This window comes from Carettochelys insculpta, chromosome 23 (genome assembly GCF_033958435.1).
Source record: "Carettochelys insculpta isolate YL-2023 chromosome 23, ASM3395843v1, whole genome shotgun sequence".
NCBI classification, from domain to species: Eukaryota; Metazoa; Chordata; order Testudines; family Carettochelyidae; genus Carettochelys; species Carettochelys insculpta.
In genome coordinates this window covers 1358868-1381729 of record NC_134159.1, presented here as the reverse complement: position 1 = coordinate 1381729, position 22862 = coordinate 1358868, and the positions used below count along the sequence as shown (strand labels likewise).

The 22862-nt window shown below is 66.9% G+C and overlaps 1 protein-coding gene across 8 annotated transcripts in view; it reads left to right on the top strand.

Annotated features, from left to right (window-relative positions):
• HSPG2 (heparan sulfate proteoglycan 2) overlaps positions 1 to 22862 on the top strand; it is a 186844-nt gene that overhangs the window by 161955 nt on the left and 2027 nt on the right. For 6 of the 8 annotated variants that reach the window (XM_074975578.1, XM_074975576.1, XM_074975580.1 and 3 more), the window contains 25 exons: positions 96 to 275; positions 1950 to 2210; positions 3868 to 4048; positions 4359 to 4456; positions 5361 to 5627; positions 7043 to 7155; positions 8075 to 8222; positions 9234 to 9350; positions 9627 to 9644; positions 10920 to 11004; positions 13670 to 13814; positions 14062 to 14161; positions 14328 to 14437; positions 14665 to 14773; positions 16326 to 16424; positions 16512 to 16733; positions 17071 to 17315; positions 17793 to 17964; positions 18247 to 18369; positions 19755 to 19811; positions 20012 to 20087; positions 20415 to 20493; positions 21693 to 21763; positions 22273 to 22356; positions 22628 to 22731. In XM_074975578.1, coding sequence (XP_074831679.1) covers positions 96 to 275; positions 1950 to 2210; positions 3868 to 4048; positions 4359 to 4456; positions 5361 to 5627; positions 7043 to 7155; positions 8075 to 8222; positions 9234 to 9350; positions 9627 to 9644; positions 10920 to 11004; positions 13670 to 13814; positions 14062 to 14161; positions 14328 to 14437; positions 14665 to 14773; positions 16326 to 16424; positions 16512 to 16733; positions 17071 to 17315; positions 17793 to 17964; positions 18247 to 18369; positions 19755 to 19811; positions 20012 to 20087; positions 20415 to 20493; positions 21693 to 21763; positions 22273 to 22356; positions 22628 to 22731 — 3264 coding nt within the window. The remainder of the gene's footprint in view (positions 1 to 95; positions 276 to 1949; positions 2211 to 3867; positions 4049 to 4358; positions 4457 to 5360; positions 5628 to 7042; positions 7156 to 8074; positions 8223 to 9233; positions 9351 to 9626; positions 9645 to 10919; positions 11005 to 13669; positions 13815 to 14061; positions 14162 to 14327; positions 14438 to 14664; positions 14774 to 16325; positions 16425 to 16511; positions 16734 to 17070; positions 17316 to 17792; positions 17965 to 18246; positions 18370 to 19754; positions 19812 to 20011; positions 20088 to 20414; positions 20494 to 21692; positions 21764 to 22272; positions 22357 to 22627; positions 22732 to 22862) is intronic. The other 2 variants (XM_074975582.1, XM_074975575.1) reach the window with 1 other exon arrangement.

Sequence of the window (22862 nt, the reverse complement as noted above, 5' to 3'; positions counted from 1 at the left end):
GCCAGCGATCCTCTGGAGCCGAGGGGCGTCCGTGGGCTCACCCCGGCCTGGGCCTGCCCAGCCAGCACTCACCGTCCCCGTCCCCGTCCCCGCAGGCGACCCCCCGCCCACCATCCAGTGGAGCAAGCTGAGAGCCCCGCTTCCCTGGCAGCACCGGGTGGTGAATAACACGCTGCTCATCCCCCACGTGGCCCAGCAGGACTCGGGCCAGTACATCTGCAATGCCAGCAACGCGGCCGGCTTCACCGAGGCCTTTGTCACGCTGGATGTGGAGGGTAAGGAGCCTGGGGACATCGCCCCGCCTGCGGGCCCTGGGTCCTGCCGCCGGTGGGGGGCCCGTGCCACGGGAAGGGGATCAGCCATCGTGCGCTCTAGTGGCTGAGCGGTGTGAACTGCCTGCAGACCGGGGCAGCAGGTGCTGGGGGCGGGGGGGATCGCTGCTGCTGACCACGGCCCAGTCCGGCCTGGGAAAAGCAGGAGCTGCAGGACAGACTCCACCCCGCTGCAGCGCACTGACGTCTCGGCCCCCCGCGAGAGCTGTGCACAGCCCTCCAGCTCAGTGAAAGCGTGGGGAGACTGAACCTGCTCAGCCCTGCGCCCCCCGGCCCAACTGCTGGCTTGGCCTGCTGGTTGAGCGTTCGCTGTAATATCGGGGGGGGGGGGGTCTGGACACTGGGGGGAGGGCCAAATTGCTTAAAGACCAGGCGACTGACCGCCTAGACCAGTCCTGGGGCCCACACTGGCCAGCGGGAAGTGACAGCAGCAATTCCCTCAGCCTCTCCTGTTTCCCACAGGCCACAGCCCCCCCCCACACGCACACACACACAGGTGAGAGGTTGTGAAAACCGAACACACCGAATCCATAAAGGACCAGCCCCAGCCCCAGGTCACTTGGGAGCTCAGCTCGTACCCCAAAGAGCACACTGGGGAGTCTGCAGTCTCAAGGCAGGCGTGTGGAGGAAGGAAGGAGCATTAAAGCAATAAAAGCAGCACAAAGTCCCGTGGCACCTTACAGACTAACCGATTTGTTGGAGCTTCAGCTTTCGTGGGCACAGACTCGTTTTGTCGGGTGCAGCTGTTGGTCTGTGAGGTGCCCCAGGACTTCTCGTTGTTTGTGCGGATACGGATTAACACGGCCTCCCCCGGGGCTCAAAGCGCGCAGATTCTGCACACCGGTCACACGGCTTGCGGTGCCGGCCGCTGGCTCTGGAATTCATCCCTGCTCGGAAGGGTCAGTGACCCTTCTGGGTCCAAGTTCATAGCGAAGATGCTGCTGAAGTGATGAGCTGCAGTGAAGACCAAGCTGCAGGAACCCCAGCGCCCTCTTTATGCCCTCGCTCACGTGGAGGGACGTGCATTGTTCTCTGTGAATGCACGTCTGAGACGGAGCCTCTCACCTGTCCATGTCCTTTTAGACGATCAGCCCTGGCCTACCGACTGCTCTGACCACGCTGAGCCTGGCGCCCCTTGAGGCCTTTTGTCATTGAACTGCTGACTCGCTTGGCTGGGAACCTTTTCGCCTTAGGTTGACAGGCCCCCGGGGGAGCTCCCAGAAACAGCCATTTCAGGCACCGGTGCCGAGCCAGCGCTTGTCAGTTGGAGTTTAAAACAGATCCCTGCTTATGAGCAGTAAAAGCAGAATCGGGGCCTCCCAAGCCTTCAGTGGCCACCACACGGGGTCCCCTGCGCACAAGATTTGGTGCCGGCCTAGAACAGTGGTTGCAACAATGTTTTGCTGGTTCGTCTCAAACTCCAGTAGCTCCGGGGGTTCCCTCCCCACCCCCAAGGGAGATGGTGCCACAGCCGGCAGGTCAGGCAGGGCACAGGCACGATGGATGCGTGGTGGGGGTGCCCAGAGCCCCGGTAGGACAGCCCTGTGGGAGCAAGCAGAGCCCCATACACAGCACAGGTCCGTCCTGCTGCCAGCTAAGGCTGCCTCTGCCCCGCAGCACCGCCCTACGCCACCAGCCTGCCCGAGGAGGTCTCTGTGCAAGCAGGCGAGCGGGTACAGCTGCAGTGCCTGGCCCACGGCACGCCCCCGCTGCGCTACCAGTGGAGCAAGGCCAACGGCAGCCTGCCCGGCCACGCTGTCCTGCGAGAGGCGGTGCTGCACATCGGCTCTGCGGCCCCCGAGGACTCGGGCACCTACCGCTGCCTGGTCAGCAACAGGGTGGGCTCAGCAGAGGCCTGGGCCCAGGTCCGTGTCCATGGTGAGTGTCGGGGCAGAGGGCAAAGGCAGGCCTGGCCCGTTGGAGCCGGCCCGGGGGCGTGGGCAGGGGTCGGTCTCAGTGCGGAAGGAGGTGAGGGTGGTTCCAGGGGGGAGAAGATGGTGGGCGGGGTGGTAGCCTTGGGAGGAGGGATGTTGGGGCAGCCCTGGGGGGTGGCTCTGGGGCAGGCAGGGGGTGGCAGTGGGGCAGCCCTGGGGGGTGGCTCTGGGCAGGGCCGTGGGGCGGCAGTGGGGTGGCTCTGGGGCAGGCTGTGGGGTGGCAGTGGGGCAGCCTGGAGGGTGGCTCTGGGGCAGGGCTGTGGGGTGGCGGTGGGGCAACCCCAGGAGGGCTGGCAGTGGGGGCGGGGCTGCGGGGTGGCGGTGCGGCAGCCCCGGGAGGGCTGGCAGTGGGGGCGGGGCTGCGGGGTGGCGGTGCGGCAGCCCCGGGAGGGCTGGCAGTGGGGGCGGGGCTGCGGGGTGGCGGTGCGGCAGCCCCGGGAGGGCTGGCAGTGGGGGCGGGGCTGCGGGGTGGCGGTGGGGCAGCCCCGGGAGGGCTGGCAGGGGGGGCGGGGCTGTGGGGGGGCGGTGGGGCAGCCCCGGGAGGGCTGGCAGTGGGGGCGGGGCTGTGGGGTGGCGGTGGGGCAGCCCCGGGAGGGCTGGCAGTGGGGGCGGGGCTGTGGGGTGGCGGTGCGGCAGCCCCGGGAGGGCTGGCAGTGGGGGCGGGGCTGTGGGGTGGCGGTGCGGCAGCCCCGGGAGGGCTGGCAGTGGGGGCGGGGCTGCGGGGTGGCGGTGGGGCAGCCCCGGGAGGGCTGGCAGTGGGGGCGGGGCTGTGGGGTGGCGGTGGGGCAGCCCCGGGAGGGCTGGCAGTGGGGGCGGGGCTGTGGGGTGGCGGTGGGGCAGCCCCGGGAGGGCTGGCAGTGGGGGCGGGGCTGTGGGGTGGCGGTGGGGCAGCCCCGGGAGGGCTGGCAGTGGGGGCGGGGCTGTGGGGTGGCGGTGCGGCAGCCCCGGGAGGGCTGGCAGTGGGGGCGGGGCTGTGGGGTGGCGGTGGGGCAGCCCCGGGAGGGCTGGCAGTGGGGGCGGGGCTGTGGGGTGGCGGTGGGGCAGCCCCGGGAGGGCTGGCAGTGGGGGCGGGGCTGTGGGGTGGCGGTGGGGCAGCCCCGGGAGGGCTGGCAGGGGGGGCGGGGCTGTGGGGTGGCGGTGGGGCAGCCCCGGGAGGGCTGGCAGTGGGGGCGGGGCTGTGGGGTGGCGGTGGGGCAGCCCCGGGAGGGCTGGCAGTGGGGGCGGGGCTGTGGGGTGGCGGTGGGGCAGCTCCGGGAGGGCTGGCAGTGGGGGCGGGGCTGTGGGGTGGCGGTGGGGCAGCCCCGGGAGGGCTGGCAGTGGGGCAGCCCTGGGGGGAGAGGAGGTGTGGTGATAGGGAGGTGGCCATGCATCTCCGGCCCCACGGGCTGTGGGCAGGATGGGTCGGCTGCTGAGGTGGAGAAGGGGCCAGGTGGCTCCAGCCAGTCCTGCCAGCCTGGCTGCTGAGAGCTTTGGCAGCTGCCGTAGGTGGCCAGGGTGCCGTCGGCCGGGCGGGGGTCAGGGTCCCCTTTGTCTCCCTGTGGGCAGCTCCCCGGGCAGGTGGGTTGGCTGTAGTTAGCACGTCTGTGCCTCTCCCCACACAGGCTTGGCCTCCGGCGGCGCCGCCCCAGCCGTGCAAGTCACCCCCCGGACAGACGTGAGGAGCGTGGGCAGCACGGCCGAGTTCACCTGCTCTGCCTCTGGGGACGCCAGGGCACGGATCGAGTGGGTCAGGGAGGGCGGGGAGCTGCCCCCCAGCCACAGCGTGCAGAACGGGGTGCTGCGGTAAGCGGGAGTGGGAACAGACCGAGAGGGGGTCACCGCATGCGCTGCAGAGAGGCTGCAGGCTTCAGCCCCTGCCCTGCCATCAGCAGTCCAGCGCACTCCTCCCCCAGCCCATCAGGGTCGGGTCCCTGCCCAGCTGGACGTGGGGCAGGCGTATCCTGCCCTGGAACCTCAGGGAGGAGCTGCTCTCTGTGGTGGCGTACTAGCCTGGAAGGGGTCCAGCCCTGCGTGTCCTGGCAGGCTGGCACCCCTGGGGGCCAAGGACCTCCGGGCAGATGGGAGTTTCCCTCTCTGTGCTGCTCCTCCGCAGAATCCCGAACGTGGACCGCAGGAGTGAAGGGGTTTACACCTGCCGGGTCAGCAGCCTCTCCGGGCAGGCACAGGACAGTGCGAGGCTGGTGGTCCAGGGTAAGCAGGGGCCCTGGCGCAGGGCGGGGAGAACACAGACCCTGCCGGCTGAGCCGGGGCCTGGCACAGGGCAGGGAGAACACAGACCCTGCCAGCTGAGCCGGGCCCTGGCGTAGGGCGGGGAGAGCACAGACCCTGCCGGCTGAGCCGGGCCCTGGCGCAGGGCGGGGAGAGCACAGACCCTGCCGGCTGAGCCGGGCCCTGGCGCAGGGCGGGGACAACACAGAGCCTGCCAGCTGAGCCGGGCCCTGGCGCAGGGCAGGGAGAACACAGACCCTGCCAGCTGAACCGGGGCCTGGCACAGGGCGGGGAGAACACAGACCCTACCGGCTGAGCCGGGCCCTGGCGCAGCGCGGGGAGAACACAGACCCTGCCGGTTGAGCCGGGGCCTGGCGCAGGGCGGGGAGAGCACAGACCCTGCCAGCTGAGCCGGGGCCTGGCGCAGGGCAGGGAGAACACAGACCCTGCCGGCTGAACCGGGGCCTGGCGCAGGGCGGGGAGAACACGGACCCTGCCAGCTGAACCGGGGTCTGGCACAGGGCGGGGAGAACACAGACCCTGCTGGCTGAGCCGGGCCCTGGCGCAGGGCGGGGAGAACACAGACCCTGCCAGCTGAGCCGGGCCCTGGCGCAGGGTGGGGAGAACACAGACCCTGCCGGCTGAGCCGGGCCCTGGCGCAGGGTGGGGAGAGCACAGAGCCTGCCGGCTGAGCATGACTGACCTGACCATGCAGCATTCTCACTTGCCAGCACTGCTCCTGGCTGTCCCCGTGGCACAGCTAACCCAGGGCTGCAGCCAAGCTGAGTGTGGGCCTGGCCCTGGTGAGAACATGCTCCCTCGCTCGCACTGCTGTGGCCACATATAGGTGCCGTCCTCACTCACCTCTGCCCTGTGCCCCGCCCAGCTCTGCCCAAGGTGGTGATCAACGTTCGCACCGCGGTGCAGATGGTGCTGGCGGGCGCGGCAGTAGAGTTTGAGTGCCTGGCCATCGGGGACCCCACAGCGCGCATCACCTGGAGCAAGGTTGGCGGCCGCATGCCCCCCAAGGCGCTCCTCCGAGGCGGGACAGTGACAATCGAGCGGGTGGAGCAGTCGGACGCGGGCCAGTACCGCTGCACCGCCACCAATGACGCTGGCACCGTGCAGTCCAACATCATCTTGCACGTGCAGTGTAAGTGCTGCCCCCGTGGGGCACCGTCAGGGGAGTGGTTTCTCACGGAGGGCCTGGCCCTCTGGCAGCCTGTGGCGCAGAGCAGCACAGCGCAGGACAGAGCAGAGCAGTGCAGTGCAGCACGTCCCCAGCCATTGCTGGCTTTGGCGGAGCAGAGCAGAGCAGCGCAGAGCAGAGCAGCGCGTCCCCAGCCATTGCTGGCTTTGGTGGAGCAGAGCAGAGCAGCGCAGAGCAGAGCAGCGCATCCCCAGCTATTGCTGGCTTTGGCGGAGCAGAGCAGAGCAGTGCAGAGCAGAGCAGAGCAGAGCAGCGCAGAGCAGCACATCCCCAGCCATTGCTGGCTTTGGCGGAGCAGAGCAGAGCAGTGCAGAGCAGAGCAGCACATCCCCAGCCATTGCTGGCTTTGGCGGAGCAGAGCAGAGCAGTGCAGAGCAGAGCAGAGCAGCACAGAGCAGAGCAGAGCAGAGCAGAGCAGCGCAGAGCAGAGCAGCGCATCCCCAGCTATTGCTGGCTTTGGCGGAGCAGAGCAGAGCAGTGCAGAGCAGAGCAGCGCAGAGCAGCGCAGAGCAGCGCGTCCCCAGCCATTGCTGGCTTTGGCGGAGCAGAGCAGAGCAGTGCAGAGCAGAGCAGAGCAGAGCAGCACAGAGCAGAGCAGAGCAGCGCAGAGCAGAGCAGCGCATCCCCAGCTATTGCTGGCTTTGGCGGAGCAGCGCAGAGCAGAGCAGAGCAGCGCAGCGCAGCGCAGAGCAGAGCAGAGCAGCGCGTCCCCAGCCATTGCTGGCTTTGGCAGAGCAGCGCAGAGCAGAGCAGAGCAGCGCAGCGCAGAGCAGAGCCGCGCAGCGCAGAGCAGCGCGTCCCCAGCCATTGCTGGCTTTGGCAGAGCAGCGCAGAGCAGAGCAGCGCAGCGCAGAGCAGAGCAGAGCAGAGCAGCGCGTCCCCAGCCATTGCTGCCTTTGGCAGAGCAGCGCAGAGCAGAGCAGCGCAGCGCAGAGCAGAGCAGCACAGAGCAGAGCAGCGCGTCCCCAGCCATTGCTGGCTTTGGCAGAGCAGCGCAGAGCAGAGCAGCGCAGCGCAGAGCAGAGCAGCACAGAGCAGAGCAGCGCATCCCCAGCCATTGCTGGCTTTGGCAGAGCAGCGCTGCTCAGCTGTGAACTCCGAGTGAGTCACCTAGAATGGCCGAGGCCGGCGCCAGTGCGACAAGGGGCCACCTGCCATTCATCGCTGTTCTCGAGTCGCGGCGCTCCTGTCTGCTCTGTCTCCTGCCACCTGCCCGTCTGGCAGAGCTGTCAGCAAGAAGGAGCTGAGAGGGCGCGGGGGCAGCAGTCCCGACAGATGCCCAAACATGGCCCTCGTGGGCGCCGCGCCCAGCGCTGCTGCACGGACATGAGTGACAACCGTGGTTTCCTCCCCTGCAGCCCTCCCCCAGATCGCTGCTCCGCCAGAGGTCACGGAGGTTATCGTGGGGTCCAGGGCAGTGTTCCCATGCCTGGCGTCTGGCTTCCCCCTCCCAGAGATCAAGTGGACCAAGGTAATGGCCTGATCTCCGGGGAAAGCCCCTGTCCTGCCACCCTCGGCAGTGCCCCCATCCGATGCACTCCCAGTCAGCCTGTGAGAACTGCTCTGGCCTTCCCCAGCAGACCGCAGGGGTGGGGCAGCCTCAGTGCCCCTGCTGTGGGACGTCTCCGGTGGCAGTGGGGCGCACGCGGCAGAGGCCATTGGCATCAGGCTGGAGGGGGGCATGGAGAGCAGGGGAAGGAGGAGGGTTGGCGGCGTGTGTGTGCAGAGCGGGAGGTGACTGACAATTGGTAGTGGGCAGAGTGGGATGACAGGGACAGGCAGGTGGGTGGGTGGTGGGGGGTCAGATGGGTCAGTGGGGGTGGGTGATGGGCGGGTGGGTGGGGAGGTGGTGGGGGGTGATGGGTGGGTGAGTGGCTAGGTGAGGGATAGGGGATGGGTGGAGGGTGGATGGGGGAGTGATGGGTGGGTGGGTGAGTGGCTAGGTGGGAGTGGGTGATGGGTGGGTGATGGATGGGGGAGTGATGGGTGGGTGGGTGAGTGGCTCGGTGGGAGTGGGGGATGGGTGGATGGTGGATGGGGGAGTGATGGGTGCGGGGGTGGGTGGCTAGGTGAGGGATAGGGGATGGGTGGATGGTGGACGGGTGAGTGAGGGTGCGTGGGTGGGTGGGCCAGGGGATGGGGGATGGGTGGGGGGAGGGGAGGTAGGTGCGGGAGGGTGGGTGAGTAGCTAGGTGGGGGTGGGTGATGGATGGGGGAGTGATGGGTGGGTGGGTGAGTGGCTAGGTGAGGGATGGGTGGATGGTGGACGGGTGAGTGATGGTGGGTGGGTGGGTGGGTGGGCGAGTGGATGGGGGATGGGTGAGGGGAGGGTAGGTAGGTGCAGGAGGGTGGGTGACAGGGTGATGCCCTGCTCTGACGTCTGGTTGCAGCTGGAAGGAGACCTCCCCAGAGACGTTCATCAGGAGAACAACACCTTGACCATTGCGTCGGTGAAGCCAGAGGACGCTGGGGTCTACGTCTGCACGGCGTCCAACAGGCAAGGGAAGGTGACGGCCTTCTCCATGCTCAAAGTGCGAGGTGAGGTTGTGGGCTGGACGCTCAGGCTGCATGATGTGCTTGTGCAGCAGGCTGGGCCGTGTCCCTCCTGTCCCCCGCTGGTGCCCTCACCTCGCCGTGGGACAGAGAGGCCTTGCAGCCGAGGGGTAGGGGGCAAGGCCCCCTTCGTGGCAGGCTGGCACCTTAGTAGCCTGGCCTGTCTGGCATGGAGCAGCCCCACCGTGGCCTGAATGCCGGGAATGGAAACTCCAGGCTGAGCCCTTGCACAGCTGTAAGCCAGCCGGTCGCCCAGCCTCACACCCCCGACGGAGAATCCCTGAGTGCAGCTCTGCTGTCGTAGCCTTGGGTTGTCACTGCTGGCGGCGGAGGGAAGTAACGTCCGTCCTGGGCCAAGCACCTGCAGCCGCCAGCCCCTTGCCCCGAGCTGTGGGGTGCAGACTCCCCACCCCGCCCCTGTTTGGCACCCCAGCGTGCAGCAGCTCTGCTCTTCTCTGTGAGACTCAGTGTCCTTCCACCTCCCCAAGAGCAGTCCAGCTGTGACTTACCGGGGGGCTGGTGGTTCCCGGCCGTGAGCGGGACGCTGACCTGCAGCCTGGGCCTTGTTCCCAGCAGCGCGGGGGCAGGTCCCAACACACAGGGCTCGGTTTGTGAGAGGGATTAGCCCCCGACTGCGGGGCAGACGGATGGTCCAGCCACGGAGGGAGGCGGAGGTTGGTGTCTGAAAGCCAGGGCGGATGCTGCTTCGCCGGGGGGCTGCTCGTCTGGGGCCCAGCTGATGTTGGGGGACAATCCAGCCTAGGGGTGGGCCCGCTCAGTGCCGCCTGCCCTGAAGTGCCCTGCAGCCAGCAAGCTGCCGGTCTCTGCTCTGGCAGGGCAGGGTCCCACTCCCAGCTGCCCGTACGGAGCTTAAGCTCTGGTGCCCAGAGCAGCCCAAGGCCCCGGCTCTGTCTGCGCTGCGGGGAGTGGCAGGGAGGCTCCAGGCCAGCCCCGCAGCTCAGCCGCACTGACCCGTCTCCCTCCCCACGATGGCAGAGCGCGTGGTGCCGTACTTCACCCAGAACCCGCGGAGCTTCCTCACCTTGCCCACCATCAAGGATGCCTACAAGAAGTTTGAGATCCAGATCACCTTCCGGCCCGACGCGGCTGACGGTGAGACACAGGCTGCCGCCCAGGGCTGCCACCTTCCCGCCGGGGCCGGGCCGCGGTCCTCAGCCGGGCAGGGGGCATGGAGGAGGTACAGGGCCTTAAGTTGTATCCCAGCGGCCCCAGCAGGTCCCTCTCTTCTGTGGCCAGCGCCTGGCTGTGGGGTGAGCCGGGCCCATGGCACTCAACCCTTCTCTGTCTCCTCCTCGCACTGCCTTGTCCCTCTCTCACCTACCTCACGTGTCTCCTTTTCCATCTCTCCTCCCTCCTCTCCTCCTCTAGCTCTCATTCTCTACTCAGGTAAGTCTGTGCTTTGCTGCCTTCGCGGGGGGCCCACCCCATGGCTGCCTTGAGCCTGTGACCCCTGCACAGACTAACCGAGTGACTGGGGCAGGGCTGGGTCAGCCAGGCCTCCTGCCCCCTTGTGTGTCTGACGCCTACCCATGGCTGCCACTTAACCGCCTACGCATCTTCCTGCCTGCCCCAGCGATGTCGCTTCTGGAGAGCGACCTCAGCTCAGAACACACGGCCCCCAGGTCCCCTTGCAGGGCTGGCCGTGGGCTCCTATGCTAACCTGGGCTGCCAGCTCCGGGACTGTGCTGGGGGGGCTGGGCCCTTTGAGGAGTGGGCAGAGCCTATGGGCACACCTTGCGCAGCTCGCCCTGACTCCCCTCAAGGACCTGCACAGATTCGTAGGATAAGAGCCCACTACTGCTGCCTGGGAATGAAGCCCATTGGCAGAAGGCCCCTGTTGCTGGCTCCATCCCCACCACTGCTGCGCAGCGGGCATGGCTCCAGGGGGCCCCTGGGAAGGGAGCTGACAGCCACAGAGGGAGGGGTTTGCTGATGCTGCCCTGGGGCTGGGCTTTCCCTTGCCCAGCCCTTCCCCATCTCACTGTGGCTGACCGGGAGCATTCCGCGGATCACTGGGCCCCCCCTTCCTGCCCCCTCTGGGAGCTTGTGGAATAAAGGCCCTGCTGGTCAAGGGACGTAGAGTTTGACCCCCGGCTCATCCAGCTGCGCATGCACTTGGCTTACCCCATGGGCCCGCGAGGCATGGGGCTCCCACAGCATCCGTCTCTGCAGCTTGGAGACCCCTCTCCTCGGGCCCCACCCCCCACTTAGTGGGTGTGCCCCACCATTTCTCTGGGGTTCCCGAGGCCTAGTGCTGCTGAGCACCTTAGCTAAGCCGTGAGCGTGGGGCAGGGACCTCTGTCACCCAGTGCCCATTTCCCTGCCCTGCCCTGCTGCACAGTGCCAGGTCTCGGGCTCAGCGGGGTCCCGGCTGTGTTGATGCCTGGGGGTCGTGCTGTGTTGGTGCCCCACCACAGGGCGTTGGGGCAGACCAGTGCCCAGCAGTCACCACTCCACTCAAGCGCGTGCAGGCAGCCTGGTTCCGGCCACGTCCCCTGTGCTCGGCTGTGTTCTGGGACCCAGCTCTGGCGTGCCCCCTTCCAGCGTGTGCAGTGTTCAGCTCAGGGCCTGAGGGGGTTGGGGAGGGGAGGCTGCTGTGCTGGCTGTGACCCCGGGCTTGGGTCTCGCAGCCCCAGCTCAGCTGCGCTGTGCTTTCGGCAGGGATGCTGCTCTACAATGGGCAGAGGACAAGCACCGGCGCTGACTTCGTGTCCTTCGGGCTGGTGGGAGGCCGACCCGAGTTCAGGTGAGACCCGGCAATGCCAGGCCCTTCCCCAGAGCCTGCCCTTCTGCCATGAGCAGCCGCCGCCTGCGCCCCTGCCTGGCTATGAGCCCTTCTGGGGTCCGGGCCCCCACGCGAGCAGGGCCAGGGCCTGCCTGCCGCTCTGCCAGGCTGAGTGCCCAATGGAGCCGGTGCCTAGTTCTCATTCGGAGGCACGCAAGCTGCCCGCCCAGATCCACTCGGTGGAGGTTGCTGGCCACAGCTGCCCTGAAGCATCTCCCACCCCAGGAGCCGCATGGGACAGCCACACAAAGTGCCTCTCGGGGGTAATATACAAGGTTCTGGGGTGCTGCTGAGAGGGTGAAATCAGGGCAAGTTGCTTTGAGAGCAGGCTAATTACACCCCAAGTCTGGGGGTCCTCCACTATCAGGCTGCAAGCCAGTCACACAAGCACTTCTCTTCACCACCCTGGCCAGCCAGAAGTCACACGAGTGACCCCTCAGACACTCAGTTCTGTGCTACCACCGGTCCCCCTCCTGTCCCGTGGCTGGATTTCTACATTGGGTCTGGAGGCCATTTTAACGCCCAGGGTGGCTCTTGGCCCCAGATAGCGTGCTGGGGGTGGCGGGGGCCATGTGAGCTGGCTAATGAAAGCTGAGGGTGCCCTGAATCTGTGTGTGTCACTTGTGTGTCTGCATCACTGGGTAGGTAGTTACAGATTTTAGCCCTGGGGCTGTCTGAGAAACTGTTTAGTGCTGAGCCTCACAATGGGAGGTGTGGACTCAGCCCCAGCCAGCATGAATGGACTGTAAACAAGTGCTCAGACAGCGGAGTCCACATCCCAGATGCTTGGGATGGTCGATGGGATGCAGCCCAAGGGTCAAGTGACCTGAACTGAAACAAAGAGAGAGATCCATTTCATCAAAACAAACCAGCAGCCCACTAGCACTGTAACAAAATAATTGATTAGGTGATGAGCTTTCATGGGACAGACCCACTTCTTCAGCATCTCAGGTCCAGTTCAGAAATTGGAGACAGTCTCCTGGGATTCATCCGCTGGCAATTTTCCACTACAGCCCACCCAAGTCAGGAGGGGGCGGACCCTCAAGAGACATGGGGAAGAAGGGGCTTTGTCCCTGAACACAAGGGACAGCAAGCGAGCAAGCAGAAAAACAATGGTGTGGACTTAGCAGTGGCCATCTTGGGTCTTTTGTCTTTTGGTCTCCAAGGGTCCATGTCCCAGCACGTGGACCCCAGCAGGCCGGATCGACAATGTTCCAATGACTGAATCTGTGTGACCTGAAATGAACTTTCACAGACTTTCAAGAATCAGCAAATAACACAGCTGGCTGCCCCAGTAGTTATGGCTGATGTAAAGTTTTGCTTTAACAATTCCTCTCTCTATCCCCATTCTTTCTTTTTTATTAATAAACCCTTGGATATTTAGAGCTAAAGAATTGGTGAGCGTGTTGTCTGGGTAAGATCCAAGTACATATTGACGGGGGCCTGGGGCTTGGCTTTTTGGGGTCTGGAAGAATCTGTGTGGATTTGCTGAAACAGGTTTAAGAACCTCTCACCTGAATGTGGGGGCTGTTGGTCTGGGCTGTTGTAGCAGCTGAGAAGTCTGTGGGTTTGCTTGTGTGGCTTCTGGCTGGCCAAGGGCTGGCAGAGGTGCTGTTGTGGCTGGTTGGATTTGCCTCAGTGAGAAGGAAATCCCAGCCTGGGGCTGTAAGTGGCCTGGATTTTAAGCAAAGATCCCCTGGATTGATTTCTCTAGCTGTGCCCAGAAACCCCGACCTATCACACCTCCTCCCACAGATGAGAGACTATGAAAACCAGTGGCACCAAATCCAAACAGGTTCTTCCGATCCCAAAGGAGCAGCCACATTCCAGGTCAATTTATACCTCGGATCTCACCAAAAGAGCAGGCTGGGCCAATCCTTTGAGGTCTAAAATTGTTAAAGCAATCCAATTACAGACCCAATTGCAAGTGCCGGGTGCAGGCTTGTAGCAGAGACGGCTTGATCTGCTGTCTTACAACAAGTCATTGGACTCCCCCGTCAGATAGGGCCCCATGCTTTCGGGCTCAGTTCATAGCAAAGATGCTCCACAAGTGGTGGGCCGGAGTGAAGACAACTGGAGGAACCCCAGGGCCCTTTTTACCCTGGCCCGTGTGAAGGAGCAGCATTGTTTTCCTGGTGTGAAAGTACAGCCAGGACGGGGGAAGGCACCCGGCCACGCTGTTCTAGGCAGCAGCCGTTGCTTACCCACTGCTCTGCACATTCACAGCAAAGCTCCTCACTGTGCATTGGCACCACCTGAGGAGCATTGTCAGTGAAGCGGTTGGCTAGTGGCCCTTCCCCGGCAGGGCTCTCGCCCACCGCTCCCCAAAGCTAACCTGGGAGATCCCAGCACACTTCACACGCAGCGGAACCAGTGACAGGCTCCTCGCTCCCCACTGTGCCCAGGATGTGGGGCACACCTAGAGCAGCGCCTGCAGGGTTTGTCTCTCCCTCTCACACCCCAGTAGGGTCACCCCGGGGGTCAGGACAGAGGCAGCCCTGAGGCTGTCTCAGGCTGACCTCCTGCAGAAGTCAGGCTCCAGACTGCAGCCCAGCACTGCCAAGGGCTTGGGATGTGGGGAGGCAGCTCTGCTCCCTTCCTGCCTCCAGCAAGCTCCGTGTTGCAGGTTTGACGCCGGCTCGGGCATGGCCACAATCCGGCACCCAACGCCGATCCGACTCGGGGAGTTCCACACCGTGCGGCTGTACCGGAACCTCACCCAGGGCTCCCTAGTGCTGGACAGACACCCCCCTGTGAACGGCACATCCCAGGTAAGAGTACTCCTGGGGCCACCCAGCATGGCTCCAAGGGGTCGGGCTGCTCAGCCTGGCAGTGCTGTCTGCAGGGTGGGGCCTGGCCAGGCCACGCAGGCTCTGACCTGCTGCAGTGGCACTGTGCTTGGCACAGCTCACCAGGAGGAGGTTGGCTGGCTACTGCTTTGCTCACACAACGCCCAGGGCTCTCCAGGGGCCTGAGGAGGGCAGCCCTGACCCTGTGCCCCTCACTCTGTGACCCCAGGGTAAATTCCAAGGGCTGGATCTGAACGAGGAGCTGTACCTGGGCGGCTATCCCGACTACGCGGCCATCACCAAATCCGGCCTCAGCAGCGGCTTCGTGGGTGAGTGCGCTGGGCCTGGCCCTCGCTCTGCCCCTGGCCCCGAGATGCCCGGGCGGGGCGCCCGGGGACGCTGAGTGCCCCTTGCTCAGCAGGGTTCCTTCTGACGGGGCTGGGCCTTTGCTGCTGCCCGGCTGGCTGGGACTGCCCCTGCTCCCTTGTCCTGCAGGCTGTGTGCGCCAGCTGCTGATCCAGGGCGAGGAGGTGATCTTTAAGGACCTGGACTTGAGAGCTCATGGTGTCTCCAACTGCCCCACGTGCCGGGACCGGCCATGCCAGGTAACTCACCCCCTGGCCCAGGCAGAGGCCAGCTGGCTTCCCTCGGCCGGCATCGGGGTAACGGAGGAGCTGGGCTCTCGGGAGCTCTACTCTTCCCTCTGGCACACGGCCCTGGCTGGCGCTGGCTGGCGCTGGCTATGGGCACCTGCTGTCCTGGAATGGCAGCTGCAGCTGGGAGCAGAGCTCTGTCTTCTCTGCACATCTCACCCCCGACTGCTCCTCCTCAGAACGGGGGCACCTGCCGCGACTCGGAGAGCAGCAGCTACGTGTGCCACTGTCCTCAGGGATTCACAGGGAGCAACTGTGAGCACTGGCAGGCCTTGCACTGCCATCCAGGTACTGACCATCAGCTGGGCCCCCACGGCCGCAGCCCTGCCCCACGGCAGCTCAGCTGGGCCCCCCATGGCAGCTCAGCTGAGCCCCCACAGCCGCAGCCCTGCCCCACGGCAGCTCAGCTGGGCCCCCACAGCCGCAGCCCTGCCCCACGGCAGCTCAGCTGGGCCCCCCACAGCCGCAGCCCTGCCCCACGGCAGCTCAGCTGGGCCCCCACAGCCACATCCCTGCCCCACGGCAGCTCAGCTGGGCCCCCCACAGCCGCAGCCCTGCCCCACGGCAGCTCATCTGGGACCCCCACAGCCGCAGCCCTGCCCCACGGCAGCTCAGCTGGGCCCCCACAGCCACAGCCCTGCCCCACGGCAGCTCAGCTGGGCCCCCCACAGCCGCAGCCCTGCCCCACGGCAGCTCAGCTGGGCCCCCACAGCCACAGTCCTGCCCCACGGCAGCTCAGCTGGGCCCCCACAGCCGCAGCCCTGCCCCACGGCAGCTCATCTGGGCCCCCCACAGCCGCAGCCCTGCCCCACGGCAGCTCAGCTGGGCCCCCACAGCCACAGCCCTGCCCCACGGCAGCTCAGCTGGGCCCCCCACAGCCACAGTCCTGCCCCACGGCAGCTCAGCTGGGCCCCCCACAGCCGCAGCCCTGCCCCACGGCAGCTCAGCTGGGCCCCCACAGCCACAGCCCTGCCCCACGGCAGTTCAGCTGGGCCCCCACAGCCACAGCCCTGCCCCACGGCAGCTCAGCTGGGCCCCCCACAGCCACAGCCCTGCCCCACGGCAGCTCAGCTTGGGCCCCCACAGCCACAGCCCTGCCCCACGGCAGCTCAGCTGGGCCCCCCACAGCCACAGCCCTGCCCCACGGCAGCTCAGCTGGGCCCCCACAGCCACAGCCCTGCCCCACGGCAGCTCAGCTGGGCCCCCCACAGCCGCAGCCCTGCCCCACGGCAGCTCAGCTGGGCCCCCCACAGCCGCAGCCCTGCCCCACGGCAGCTCAGCTGGGCCCCCACAGCCGCAGCCCTGCCCCACGGCAGCTCAGCTGGGCCCCCACAGCCGCAGCCCTGCCCCACGGCAGCTCAGCTGGGCCCCCCACAGCCGCAGCCCTGCCCCACGGCAGCTCAGCTGGGCCCCCACAGCCACATCCCTGCCCCACGGCAGCTCAGCTGGGCCCCCCACAGCCGCAGCCCTGCCCCACGGCAGCTCAGCTGGGCCCCCACAGCCACATCCCTGCCCCACGGCAGCTCAGCTGGACCCCCCACAGCCGCAGCCCTGCCCCACGGCAGCTCAGCTGGGCCCCCAGAGCCACAGCCCTGCCCCACAGCAGCTCAGCTGGGCCCCCACAACCACAGCCCTGCCCCACGGCAGTGCGACCAGGGGTGCTGTCATTCTCCTTGGCCCTGCAGGAGTCCCACAGCCACGCCCTCCCCCGATCCCACCCGGGGCGGTGATGTGGGCCATCTGTCCCCCGCCCCACAGCGCAGGCCGGCAGCAGGCCCATCGGGCTGTGGGGGCCCCATCTGCCCTGCCCGTCCACTGAGCCTTGGGCCTGTCTCCCCAGAGGCCTGCGGACCAGACGCCACCTGCATCAACCGTGCGGACGGGCAGGGCTACCACTGCCGCTGCCACCTGGGCAAGGCTGGGGAGACGTGCCGGGAAGGTGAGTGGGGGTGGGTCTGGCAGGGACACCCCCACCCCCGGCCCTGCAGGCACAGGGCCCACGCTGAGTAACCCCCGCACTCCGCAGGCATCATGGCGACCACCCCGGCCTTCAACGGCGCCGACTCCTTCATCTCCTACCCGCCCCTCAGCAACACCCACTACGAGCTGCGTGTGGAGGCCCAGCTCAAGCCGCTGTCCCCCAACGGCCTCGTGCTCTTCAGCGGGGGCTCGGGCACGCCTGTGCAGGACTTCGTCTCGCTCAGCATGGCCCGCGGGCACCTGCAGTTCCGCTACGAGCTGGGCTCAGGTAAGGGCCGCGCTCCCCCACCAGCCCAGCTCCCGGCCTGTGGCCCCGGGGCCTCTCCTTTCCCCCGGGAAGGCGCTAAAGTCACTGCTGCCTGGGGCTGCGCTGGGGCCCCGCCGTCTCCTCGGGCCTGTTCTCATGGCCCCCACCCAGCCATGCCTGTAGCCCGGCACCCAGGAACCTGCAGCCATCGGCCTTGTTACTGGCCCCAGTGCTGCCCCATCGGCGCACAAGTCCCCGAGTGTGCCCACTGTCCTGAGTGGCCCTGGCTGCACCAGCCTCTCTGTGTGCAGGGGAACCCCCGGGCAAGCCCTGAACCTGTTTCATCTCCCCCTCGCAGGCATGGCCGTGCTGCAGAGCACCGAGCCCCTCGCCCTGGGCCAGTGGCACAGCGTCTTGGTGGAGAGGCTCAACAAGGACGGCACCCTGCAGGTGGGCAGCAGCAGGCCGGTGAAGAGGTCCTCGCCAGGGAAGAGCCAGGGGCTCAACCTCCGCACACCCATGTATCTGGGCGGGGTGGATGCGTCTGTCAGGCTCCCAGCCGGTGCCGGCAGCAACACCAGCTTCCATGGCTGCATCGGGGAGGTGAGCCGTGCCGCGCCATGCCATGATTTGCTGCACCAAGCCGTGCCGTGCCATGCCGTGCCAAGCCGAGCCGCACTGTGCCGCTCCGTGCCGTGCCGTGCCATGAGTTGCTGCACCGTGCCATGCCGTGCCATGCCGTGCCGAGCCGAGCCGCACTGTGCCGCTCCGTGCCGTGCCGCACCCGTCTCTTGTCACTCTTGAGCCCTGGAAGGAGTGGAGTTGGGAGAGGGTGGGCTGGGAGCCAGGACTCCTGGGTTCTCTTCCTCGCTGTGCCACTGACTGGAAGTGGTTTCCACCACCCAGCCGGCAGCGGGGAAGCCCAGCGGGTTGGCTTGGGGCTGTCGTGCACTGAGTGACTCCTGGGTCACAAGCTCCGTGCGCTCTGTGCGGCTTGGAAAGGGCCCATCTGCCAGCGCAGCCCCCGAGGTAGCAGGAGCCTGCGTGTTGACAATGTGGCTCCTCCTTTGCCCTGCCCAGGTGTCGATCAATGGGAAGAAGGTGGACATCTCCTACAGCTTCCTGGAGAGCTGGGCCATCAGGCAGTGCGAGGACAGCTCACCCTGCGCCAGACAGCCCTGCCTGCACGGCGCCACCTGTCAGCCCACGGGCCAGCACAACTTCCAGTGCCTCTGCCGCCGTGGCTTCCGAGGTGGGAATGTCTCCTCCCGGGTGGAGCCTTAGCGGGGCGGGGAGCCCCCGGCGGCACCACGGCGCTGCTCCCAGCCTGCTCCCAGCGCTGTGCAGCTCCCATGGGGAGTGAGGAGGGTCCCTGGCGTGGGCACTTCCCCTTCTGGGCTATGGCCCTGGGTGGCTTCCCCCCAGCTGGGGGCAGGCCGCAGGATATGGGGCAGTAGCTGGTCTGTGGGCCCCTTTGGGGGTGGCCCAGCAAGGGGCCGTGCCCTTCACCCCTGCCCCGGCTGTCTCCCCGCAGGGTATCGCTGTGAGCTCGCCGAGGATGAGTGCCTGCTCAGGAACCACTGCCTCAACGGTGGGACGTGCAAGGCAAACCAGTGCCTCTGCCCGGCCGGCTTCTCGGGGGTGTACTGCGAGCAGGGTACGTGGTTACGGGGCCCCGGGGTGCCGTGAACGGCTAGCAGTCTGACAGTCACACCTGCGCTCCGCTGTGCGCCAGCAGCTCCACTCCCGTCCAGCGGAGGGGCAGTGAACACCAATCCCACCAGGTAAGGAGGTTCTGCCCCTCCCAAACCCCAGCCACGTCCCACATCCGCTTACAGCTTCGGGCTCACCCAGAGCACGCTGGGCCAGTCCTGTCAGTCTACAGACCAACAGCTTCTTCAGAGCAAGAGAGAAGGGTGAGAGTTAAAGTCGTTCCAGGGCCCAGGTTACAGACATTACCTGCAATGTTCTCGGGCAGGCTTGTAGCAGAGACAGACTCAACGGCTGGCTTAAGCCAAGTCTCTGGGCACATCTGCTCTTAGGCTGAGCCCTCAGTCCTCTGCCTCAGGTCACAGCCAGGCTCCTCCGAAGGTGCGAAGCTGGACTGACGAGAAAACCTCCAGGCCCCTTTCGTGCCCTCAGCCAGGTGGAGGGAATCCCATCTCGCTGTGGACAAGCACGTCCCAGTATGGAGCGAGTCGCCCGACAGGCGGGACTCCAGGCTTTGCTGGTGGAAGCCGTTGCTGCCCTGCTGGCCTGAACGTTCTCGGCAAAGGTCGTGCAGTGTGGACGGGCACCTCCCACGCCCACTGTTAGCCGAGCGCCTCAGTCCCTTGGCTGGCCGCCCTGGCGCAATGGGCCGGCTCGGCCTCCCAGAAGCAAAGCTTTGAAATACAAGTGCAGCACCGAGGGGCCTCACGTCACACACACGACACGTGCGAATGGCACGAACAGGCCTAGCGCACCACCAGCTCTTCACAGACCCACCCTGTGCAAGACGTGGGGCGCACAGAGCCGTGCTTGCAACCCTGATCTCTGCCATCATCCGGTAGTGCAGTAATGCCCTGGGCGCAGCACGGGGCTGGCGGGCAGGGACCTGCTGCCGCCTGCCAGCTCCGGGCACAGGGAGGGGAGCGTTAGCGTGGGACCCTGGAGCCTGTAGGGGGCATGGCAGGGCGCTAGAGCTGAGTGCACAGGGGCTGGGCTGGAGCCGAGGGGGAGGGCGGGGAGAAGTCAGCGTATCGGGGTGGCTGGGAGTTTGGGATGAAGCCGTGTGCTCAGGTTGAGCCAAGGGGTGCGGGGGGGCGCATGTGCTCTGCTTTGGGGCTGTGGAGCAGCTGCTCTGGTTTGCCGGCGTGGGAAGTGTCTCTGCGCTCGATACCTCCCGCCCCATGCAGTGGAGGGACCAGGGAGCCCGGCCCCAGACCCCTGGCACCAGGGCCTGAGCTCTCAGGGCTACAAGGGCTCCTTGGCTGGCCGTGTGCTCTGCTCCTCTGTGCGGTGCATCCCCGTAACCCCCGTGTCTGTCTCTGCCCCACGCAGGCGCGGCCCTGGCGACACCGGACCTTGACTGGGCCCTGGAGGGCAGCGGGGGGAACGGTACAGTACTCACTTTGCTTGGTGACCTGCCCACGGCCTCTCCCCTGCTTTGTGCTGGCAGCACCGTCCTGGCCCGATGGCTCCGGGCAGGGGGCGGGAGGGGGGTCATGAGCCGCAGGGCGGAGGAGTGTCGGGAAGCAGCGCAGGCCCAGTGCCAGCCCAGTGCCCACTACTGGCTGATCCCAGCTCTCGCCCTGCAGATGCCCCGGGCCAGTACGGTGCCTACTTCCAGGATGGTGGCTACCTCGCTCTCCCCCGGCACGTGATGCCCCGCAGGTGAGGGCCCCTACATTGGTGAGGGGAGGGGGTGGCACCCGTTGCCCACATGGCCGCTGGGGGTGCTACCACTGGCTCCAGCCCCCAGTGCTGGGCACACGACGTTCTGCCCAGCCAGGGAGCGAGCCAGGTGCGAGTGGGCAGGTCGCTCCATGAGCTGCCGTCCAGCTGAGCTCACCAGGGCGTGGAGCCTGGCTCGGGGCAGAGGAGGGGGGCGCCCAGCCCCAAGGAGAGCTGGAGGATTCCCCTGGCATGTTCTGGTCTGGTCCCTGCTCCCCACTTGTATTCCTGGGCCCAGGACTGGCAGCCGCTGCCTTCTCCTTGCAGCCATCCCAAGGCTCCAGAGACCATTGAGCTGGAAGTGCGCACCCGCTCCCCGAATGGCCTCCTCCTCTGGCAGGGAGTGGTGAGTCTGCGGGGCTGGGTGGGGTGGGGCTGCTCGGGGGGCACCTGGGCGGTTGTAGCTGGGCTGGGCAATGGGGGCGGTAGGAGGAAGATGCCTGATGCGGAGGGCTTGTCTGGGCTGCACCCTGGGCCAGCGGCTGGGCCGGGTGAGAGAGGTGGGCCTCAGCTCTGCCGATGGCCGCCTGGGGTGGCAGGCTGGGTTTCAGGGCAGAGGGCAGTGCCAGGGGCCTGTCCCCAGCCCTTGCTGCCTTGCAGTTCTGCAGCTGGGGATAGAGAGCAGCCAGCAGACAAGCGGGACAGAACTGGCTGCCCCTGCTGGGGAGAGCCGGGGCGTTCCTGACGGCTGAGGGGCACTGCAGGGCCAGCTTCTCCCCCAGCACTGTGAGGGCCTCAGGCCCATGAGCTGGGGGAGCCAGGGTGGAGGGCAGGGCGTGGAGAGGCCAGGCTCCTGGCTGCTGCCGGGGAAGAGGGAGAGGATCCGTCCCCAGGAAAGGGTGCGTAGCCGCAGCTCAGCCTGGGCAGAGGAGGTGCAGGGCTCGGGGGATCTGCTGGGCGCCAGGCGGGTCTGACCAGCAGCGCCCCTGCTGCTGGTTGGGGGATCGGTGGCTGAGTTTGATGGGGGTCAGGACCCCCTCTGTGAGCATGGGGCTGGCCAGCACGCAGGGCTGGGCTCATCCCACCCCCTGCCATCTGCGTGCACAAAGCCAGCCTGGGCCACCTGGCTCAGCCCAGCCTAACCGGCCGCGCTCAGATGCTACTTCCCGCTGGGCCGGGCTGTTCGTGCTGAGAACTGCTCCCTGCACCGGGCCAGGTCTGCCACCCCCACCCTCCAGCACACGCTGCTTCACTCGCCATGGGCACGTAACTGCCCCACGGCACATCTCTGCACCCACCGGCGGGCAGCCTGCTCGCCAGCCACAGGCCCTTCAGCGCAGAGTGGGGCTCACGGCCTGCAGGCTCTCTGGGCAGGCCTGGTGCAGGGCCGTGCGTGGGCATGGCCGTGGTGAGTGCCGCAGCCAGGCCACGGTCTGCGCAGCCAGACCTGGCTCGCCAGGGAGCCCCGCTAGTCGGCTGCTTCCTCGTCCCAGCTGAGCTGCCCCGTTCCGAGCTGGCAGGCTGGGCCTGTGGCCCCGGGACTGGCTTCTCAGTAGGGACCGAGCCAGACAGCAGCCTGAGCCCCCTAACGCCCCCCTCTGGCAGGAGCACGGGCAGAGCGGCAAAGCCAAGGACTTCATCAGCCTCGGCCTGAGAGACGGACACCTGGTGTTCAGGTGAGAAACAGCTGGCACCTGCGCAGGTGCAGTGACCCTGACGCGCCCTCCTCCTGGCCGGAGACTGCAGCTAAGACCCGGCGGGAATGCGCAGAGCTCCTGCCCCTGCGCCCCAGAGCCACCCGCCTCCTGCCCCGGCGCCCCAGAGCCACCTGCCCTGGCTCCCCAGAGCCACCCGTCTCCTTCCCTGGCATCCCAGATCCACCCTCCCCCTGAATTCACATCTCCTCTGCCCCAGGACTCTGGTCCTCCTGTTCCTGGGGTCCCAGACTCAGCTTACCCAGGTCCAGACCCTCCTTCGCCCAGGACCCTGGACCCATCTGCCCCCTGCCTAGGACCCCCCGACCCACGTTTTCTCTCCGCTTCTTTCACCTTTGAGTCACTCGCCTGCCTGAGAACCACCCTACCCGCTCTCCTGCTCCCGCGCCAGCCCAGAGCCCTGCACCCCAGCTTGGCTGAGACGCCTACTGCCCCCCACAGTGGGTCTAATGCCGGCTGTTCCCCCTCAGTTACCAGCTGGGCAGCGGGGAAGCCAACATCATCTCCGAGGACCCCATCAACGATGGAGAGTGGCACCGAGTGACAGCCGTTCGGTGAGGGCTGGCGGCGGGACATGGGGCTTCACGCAGCACTGCCCTGCAATCGGGCACCCCGCCAGGTCCCCAGGACAGGGGGTGTCCGTCACACTGCATGGCAGCCCTGCCGGTGCGCTGCCAGGGCCCTTAGCCCCAGCGCCTGCTGCAGAGGGCCTGAGCCTGAGCCCTGGGCTCAGTGAGTGCCGTGGCCAGTCGTCCTGCTCCCTTACCCCCGCGGGAGGGGGCCAGCCCTGGACAGCCCAGCTCACGCCTGGCTCTGTCCCTGCAGGGAAGGCAGGCGGGGCTCCATCCAGGTGGACGGCGACGAGCTGGTGAGCGGGGAGTCTCCAGGCAGCAACATCATGTTGAACACCCAGGGCAGCGTGTACATAGGTGAGGCTGGGCTGGCGCCAGGGCACTGCAGGGCACGGGCGGCTGGGACATGGGGACTGGGAGTGTCTGGGGCTCTGCCTGCTAGCTGGGCCCTCCTGTGCCGGGGCTGGTGGCCAGGGCCCGTGTGAGCT